General features: G+C 56.9%; 1 protein-coding gene across 1 annotated transcript; it reads right to left on the reverse strand.

Moving 5' to 3' along the window:
- Positions 1-373: 373 nt before the first annotated feature.
- DTYMK (deoxythymidylate kinase) lies at positions 374-7534 on the reverse strand. The gene is made up of 5 exons (XM_047774027.1): positions 7374-7534; positions 5612-5720; positions 3130-3220; positions 1152-1349; positions 374-552 (listed from the first exon to the last, which is right to left on the reverse strand). Exons 1-5 carry the CDS (start codon positions 7501-7503, stop codon positions 442-444), a joined length of 639 nt encoding a protein of 212 aa, XP_047629983.1. The 5' UTR covers positions 7504-7534; the 3' UTR covers positions 374-441.
- Between the last annotated feature and the right edge of the window lie 244 nt (positions 7535-7778).

A 7778-nucleotide genomic window follows, 5' to 3' on the forward strand; every position in this document is an offset into this window, starting at 1 on the left:
GCCCGGCCCAGGCACCACCGCCACACAGGACACTCCCGGGCACATAGGTGTCCCCAGGTCCCAGTCCAACTGTCCTGTGACAGTCACTTCAAACGTGTCGACGCAGACATGGAACCCTCTCGTTCTGCTTGGAATCCAGTCTCCTGGGCTCAGGGGGCCGAGACCCCCGGTTCTGCAGACAGGGGACCTTCTGTGGCAGCGTCGACAAGGCACTGTGCCTGAATGGCTGAGCGTGTTCAGATGAGGCTGCACCTGGCGGAGACCCGCCCAGCCCCTGGCGGATCCACACTGAGCGTGGGGGGCCTGGCCCCACGCTGAGCCCGCCAGCCCCGGGATGTCAGTGGAACCCACTGGACGCAGAATGAAATTTCAGTGAGAAGAGCAATAATTTATTAGTATCTCCAGAGCCCAGCAGAGAGCAAGGAGCCCAGGCCTGGCCCTCTACGCCCACAGCTCCCCCAGCGGCTTCTGCGCAGCGGCCCGGATGGTGTCCTCAGACAGCGCTCGGATTTCCCTGTGGACGTCCTCAATGCTTCGGGAAGCGTCGACCACCTGTTCGGTGGGAGAGATCAAGTCTGGTTAGCGCCCGGCACCTAGTCACCGCGCTTGGGTGCTGGGCGGGCTCTTGGGGGCGCTGCGGAGGCTCCTCTGGGGTCCTTCACCTGCACCCTTCTCTGACCCACCACCCTGACTAGCAGCAGCCTTGGACCCAAGCCACCCCATGCCTCTGCCTCATCTGTGTACCAAGCGCTCAGCCCCCGTGACCCCTGCGGTGGAGAGGAGCGCCACGCCTGCTGGCCCGCATCCCCCTCTGTGCAGAAGACCCATTGGGCATTGGCCTGCGTGCCCCCCAAGCCCTGGTGGGGCCCAGAGCTTCTAGGCAGCCCCCCCACGCACCCGGCAGTAAGTCCCAGACAAGCTTGGGGGTGGGGACACACATGGGCATGTGACCCCAGGGCAACGGCCATCTGGAGCCTGGGGTCTGGGTGGAGACTGCACGCCCCGCAGGGGCTGGAGCTGCAGGCTGAGGGTCGGCAGGGAGGCGGCCCTGACCCTAAGGGGCTGAAGGGACTGCAGGCCGAGGGATGACCGCCAGTGGGCCGGGTCGAACCCGCTGTCTGGGCCCAGGTGAGCTGACGCCCCCGGCTCACCTTCCAGGGCAGGGCCACGTCCCCCATGAGCTGCTGGAAGCGCTGCAGCACCCGCCGCTGAAAGGCCCCGCTCTCGTAGCGCTCCAGGCCAAAGCCGCCCCGGGCAGCCGCCTCTGCCAGCTGCAGCTCCAGGAAGACCACCAGGTCCGGCTTGGGGAGGCCCGCGTCTGGCTGCTTGCACCAGTCCAGGGAAAAGTTCTGGCAACACAGACCCCGCCGTCAGTAGAGCCTCAGGGGGCCCCATTTGTGGCTTCAGCACTCACTCCAAAGGGGGAAAGTGAGTGGCTCTGCAGCTCTTAGGTCTCAGCAGTTTCTGCTCCCTCCCTCCCTCCCCCTCCTCCGATGACCTTGTGAACACATCCAAAAGCAGACCTGTCACTTAGGGCGGAACTGAGGGGCTGCGTGGATGTGCCCGGCCCTCCGCCAGGCAGAAGACATGGCCCAGGAACAGAGACCCTGGGGTCCCGGGTCCTTGGCCGTGTCCCCTCAGGCACACACCGCCAGGCAGTGGCCCTCCCGCAGACCGGGCGGGACACCCACACTCCCGGAGACCCCCCCCATTCTTTCTAGACCCGAAAATGGTGCCCCCACTTCTGGAGGAAACGTCAGCGTCAGGAAGACCGTGACCCAAGGCCACAGAGCTCTGAAGACGTGGGGGGCGCTTGCACGAGGGTCCCCAGGCCCGCGTGGCTTTCACCAACAGAGAACATGACTGGTACCTTGGAGGAGAGTCCTTTGAGGAAGGACCCAGCCAGCTTGTGTGGAATGAAAAGGCTCTAGGAACTCCTGTGGGGGCTCAGCGGTTAACCAACCCAGCTAGCATCCATGAGGATGCAGGTTCGAGCCCTGGCCTCGCTCAGTGGGTTAAGGATCTGGCGTTGCCATGAGCTGTAGTGTAGGTTGGTGGCTATAGCTCAGATTTGACCCCGGGCCTGGGAACCTCCACATGCCGTGGGTGCAGCCCTAAAAAGCAAAAAAAAAAAAAAGAAAGAAAAGAAAAGGCTATGGTTTTGTGACCACTCCTCAATTAACCAGGATCCGGGGCTGTCACTACAAAAAGGAGGTAACCAGGCATCTTGTCTCTTGATAGGACAAAAAAAATTTTTTTGTAATTTTAACGGGAGGAAAAAGAGCAATGCAGGAACCTAAACGTTAAGAGATTTAAGAGACATTTCCAGAATGGATTTTAGGGAGTTCCCCTCATGGCTCAACGGTTAACAAACCCGACTAGTATCCATGAAGACGCGGGTTTGATCCCTGGCCCCACTCAGTGGGTTAAGGACCCGCTGTGGCTGTGGTGTAGGCCATCGGTACAGCTCTGATTCGAACACTAGCCTGGGGAACCTCAAAAGACAAAAAAACAAAAAAGAATAGATCTTACTTGGTTGGATTCTGACTCTAACTATAAAACACAAGACGAGCTGAAGAGCTTCTGAGAGCACTGGGAATCTGAACACCGACTGAACAGTAACTGCAGAAGGGCCGCTAGCTACGGGGGCTGAAGGGCCTGACAAGGTGGGTCACAGACACTGCAGGTTCAGAGGTGGGTGGCTTGTTTTCTGCTAGATTGTCTTTGGAAGTCCCTAAATAAAGAGCCGGAACAAAGGCCACGTTCTTGGGCCACCACAGCTCCCTGGAACGCAGAGGTCAGAAGAGCACAGAAGCGCCCAGACACTCCCACGACTTTTCTAAAAACAAGACGCTGGATGAAACCAGCCTGCAGACGCACCGCATGTAAATGGTTGATGTGAGACATGTTATCCAAATAATGCTTGAGTCCGTGAGAACCACCTGTAGCCACAAAAAAAGCTGCTCTTCCTGCTGAGGGACTAAATCAGACTGGCCAGTGTGGGGTCCAAACCCCCCGAGGCAGTGAGGTGACAGACTGGTGCCGTGACTGCTGTGCTAGCAAGGACGGAGCCCTTGTCCTCCGAGTCCACACTGGGCACAGACCCTGCCGGGTCCGAGCGACACTCACCTCCTTGGCGCTGGTGAAGGCGACCCCAGAAAAGGCGTATCTGTCCACGACCAGGGTGATACCCTGGCTCAACTTCTCCTTAATTAATGGCCTAAAAAGAGAGAGTGCCCGTGAGTGATGATCTCGGCTGCACAGGCCCTGAACACTCACGCTTAAATCATCCTGAGGATGCAAGTCAATCTGGAAGGCAACACGATGCAGGGATCGCGGGCGGCACCTGCAACCTTACTCCCACCCCCCAGGCTCTGGGTCCTCTCTTTAGGAGCAGCTCCCTGGGCAAAGCCAGCCTGAAGAGACACGTCCACTCCTGGGTAAGAACACAGCTCTGGAAGTTCCCGTTGTGGCTCAGCCATTAAGGAACCCGACTGGTATCCAGGAGGACGCAGGTTCCATCCCTGGCCCCACTCAGTGGGTTAAGGACCCAGCATTGCTGCAAGCTGCAGTGTAGGTCACAGATGCAGCTTGGATCCCACATTGCTGTGGCTGTGGTGTAGGCCGGCAGCTGCAGCTCCTAGTTTGACCCCAGCCCAGGAACTTTCATATGCTGCCAGACCCTAAAAATAAAAAGGAAAAATTAAAAAACCCCTAAAAATCAGCAAGAATGGAAAAAGAAAACTGTAAAATTGTATGTAAGATCAAATGAACTTAACTGCATCCCAGATGAACAAATTGAAGGGAGAAGCGTCCCCTTGTTCCAAGGACAGGGCTGCACCAGCCTTGACCTGCGCACAGGCTTTACAGACCGGGGGCAACCGTTCTTTTGTGGCGGGGGCACACCACAGCATGCAGAAGCTCCTGGGCTAGGGATCAGACCCGCATCATAGCTATGATCTGAGCCACTGCAGTGGCGAGGCCACGTCCTTAACCTGCTGTGCCACCAGGGAACCCCTGGGGCAGTCCCTGGTGATTCTAAAACCACCTTGTTGGGGGGGGGGGGCACGGGACTGAGCAGATGAACAGGAGCCAAGAGCTTGCAGTGCGGGACTGGAGCAGCGGCGTCAGAAGCCTAGAAGCAGGACACCCCGCCAGCAGCAGGCACCCCCAGCCCCGACTGTTGGCCTCCAAACGCTGCTCCGCGAAGAGGAAAGAACGGCTGGTCCCGCTAAAGCAGAAGAGAGCTCGAGAGAAGCTGGACACCTCGTCACACCACAACCATGAAGCCCGGGACGTGGCGAGCGGACAGAGGAGCCAGCCAAGGGGGCTCCCACAGGCCAGGCTTGGAACAATCTGAACAGCACTACAGCCCGTGACCCTGAGTGCACACTGATGGTGGAGGTGGGGGAGGCAGGAACGTGCCTCCTTACATGGAATGCCGGCTAGCCGATGTGGGATTAGAAAACCCCAGGAGCTGAAAAAAAAGAAAAAAAGGAAATCCCAACAGCTGACTCGGGCGGGATGCTTAACGCGCGCCAACCAGGAGGTCACGGTCTCCTGGGGAAGGGATGTTGGTAGTTTTACAGCGTGTCCCCTCTTGACCATTTATTACGGGAACGAGTTACCCGGTGGGCGAGCCTGGCAGCCCCTCACAGGGGACTCGGGGAAGGCGCCACAGCCGGCCCCTTAGCCCCACCTCCTGCCCTCAAGCGACCCCAAGGTCACTTCGGTGGGGCTCCTGCCAAAAGGCAAAGCCAAAGCTCCTAGTGAGGAAGCATGAGATAAATGCAGCATTTTATAAAATAAACAGCCTGGGATTCGGAGGAGGGGAGCAGTGTGACCTGGAGGTGGGCACTGGGCAGGTCCTGGTGCTCCTCCTGCAACTGCTCAGCTTGACGGAGACAGTTTCAAAATAGTCTTAAAACAGGGAGAGAAAAAGACGCTGAGCTAGAGAAGCAAGCATTTCCATTTGGAAGAATTCCTGAGTGCCCCTGAGGATGCGGAGACAGGAGGGAACCCCTGTATGGGGAAACCTCAGAGGGCGAAGGCAAGGTAACTTGGTGACCAGGCTAAGCTGGAAGGAGGAGCCGGGCCAGGCGCAGGCACACAGCTCAGCCCAGAGCTGGGAGGGGAAGAGGCCGAGATGGCAGGCAGCTGGGGAGCAAGTCCAGTGCCTGTGGCAGGACCCCATTTACCCATCTTAAAGGGACACACACGTGTGTGAATGTTAACAAAAGCATCTGAGCGCTCACGCCACAGGCACTGCCTAAAGCTGCGCTGGGAAGAGGGGACGTCACAGAAAGGGGATGGGAGAGGTCGCACAAGGTCAGCTCCCCCTAACAAAGGTTCACGACCGACATGCATAAACGGGGACGAGCTGCTTTTTCAATCAGCTTTTCTGTGTTATCTAAAACCACCTGAAAATAAAGTCTATGAATTACAAGGGGGGAGAGCACTGACGAGTGCTCGCTGGGATGTGGGAGTCAAAGGACCTTGTGAAGGTACCGCCTCCAGCGTCACTCTCAACGCCGTTCAGAAACAAGACCTGCATCCACTGACTCCTAAGGAGGCACCACAGGGGGAGGGCAGCCAAGGGCAAGGTGTTTACACGTGTTCCCAGCGGTTTGCGGAGAAAAGCAGGTGCACGGAGTGATCCTCCACCTCGCTTTTCTTTTCCAAGTAGGAAGCCAGGAGCTTGCCAATTTCAGTTGACCTCTCTAAAATAAAAAACACAAAAAAGTGAGGTTAGGCTTTCCATCTGCTTGAACAGTTTGTGCCAAACTTCCAGCCCTGAACCAAGAGGGAACTGAGTTCCTAGTTTGTTGTTGTTGTTGTTGTTTTTTGCTTTTTAGGGCCAAAGGTGTGGCATATGGGTTCCCAGGCTAGGGGTCAAATTGGAGCTGTAGCCGCTGGCCTACACCATAGCCACAGCAATGTGGCATCTGAGCTACGTCTGCGACCTACACCACAGCTCACGGCAACACCAGATTCTTAACCCACTGAGCAAGGCCAGGGATGGAACCTGCATCCTCATGGATACTAGTCAGGTTCATTTCCACTGAGCCACAATGGAAACTCTGAACTTAGTTTCATTTTACAGCTTTAGATTCAGACTCAGACCTCAAGAAAGGGCAGCAGTGGGCAGATACGCTGGGCTGAAAGATGCTTTAGGAAGAAGGAACTCAGGCAGAAAGGAGCAACTGCAAAGGAAGTGCCAATTCAAGGGGAGCTGATTCCAGGACCTGGCTGGATACCAAAACGCCAGAATGGTCAAATCCCATAGTTGGCCTCCATATCCGAGGGCCTGTATTTTTCATTTCAACCAACACAGGACTGTGTGGCACTGTATGTACTGATTGAAAAAAATCTGTAAGTGGACCAGCACAGTTCAAACCTCTGTTGTTCAAGAGTAAACTGGGTAAGATTTGCAGACTGGCTGGCCTAAAGATTAAAATGATAAGTATCTATAGTTCTCCTGTGGTGCAGTGGCTTAGAGATCTGGTGTTGTCACTGTAGCAGCTTGGGTGGCTGCTGTGGTGCAGGTTCCATCCTTGGTCTTAGTCTTTCCACAGGCCATGAAAACCAAAAAAAAAAAAAAATCAGTAAATAGAAAAAAATGATAAATACTCAAAAAGCATTTTCAGAGTTCCCATTGTGGCTCAGAGTGTTAAGAACATGACAGTGTTGGTGAGGGTGCAGGTTCGATCCCTAGCCTTGCTCAGTGGATAAAGGATCTGGTGTTGCTGCAAACTGCAAACTGCAGCATAGGCTACAAATGTGCAGCTCAGATCCGGTGTCCATGTGGCTGTGGCCCAGGTCGCAGATGCGGCTCAGATGCCGTGTGGCTGTGGTGTAAGCCATGGCTACAGCTCCAATTTGACCCCTAGCCAGGGAACTTCCATATGCCACAGGTGCAACCCTAAAACATATATATATATATACATACATATGGGCAAACAAAGCTAGTCAAACAAAACAGAGACTTGGATTACAGACAGCACCAGGAGACTTCTAGGGGTGACGGATACAGTCATTATCTTGACTGTAAAGATGCTTTCCTGGGTGTGCACGTGTATCAAGACCCACTAAACACGTGGCTTACACACGCCCACCGTGGAGCATCAGAGCTACGCAAAAATAGAAGCACAGATGCATCCCGCTGAATGACAGGAACCAGGGCCGGCTCACAAGGCGCACATAGACGGCAGCCCCCGCGCTCGGAGCTCCCCACCAGCAGACGGACAGCGAGCGCGTGTGCAGCAGCACTAGACTTCGCTCCTCCGTCCTCGGGTGCCCGCGAAGCCCGCGGCCCCCGCCCCCACCCAGGGTTCTCCCTTGGCCCCCGGCCTCCCGGAGCCCGGCGCGCCCACCCGGGAAACGCAGGAGCTCGGCGCGGTGGCCCGCGGCGCACAGCGCGTCCACCAGCTTGCGGCTCTGCGTGCTCTTCCCCGCGCGGTCCACACCCTCCAGTACGATGAGCGCCCCGCGCCGGCCCGCCATCTCCGCGCCTTCCCGCCGCCGCCGCCTCGCGTCGCCGCGTCGCCGCATCGCCCGGACCTCCCATTGGCTGGCGTCCGCGGTGCGCGCCGGGATTGGCTCAGGTGGCCCAGGACGTGCGTTGCGATTGGCTGAGATTTTCTGGCGTCCCCGGCGCGCATTGGGATTGGCTCAGGTAGGACGGCGTCCGGGACGCGCTCTAGGATTGGCTGAAATGTTCTGGCGTCTGAAGCGCGCGCTGGGATTGGCTGAGATCTTCTGGCGTGCGGGGCGCGCGC

Source organism: Phacochoerus africanus, chromosome 3 (genome assembly GCF_016906955.1).
Source record: "Phacochoerus africanus isolate WHEZ1 chromosome 3, ROS_Pafr_v1, whole genome shotgun sequence".
Lineage (NCBI taxonomy): Eukaryota > Metazoa > Chordata > Mammalia > Artiodactyla > Suidae > Phacochoerus > Phacochoerus africanus.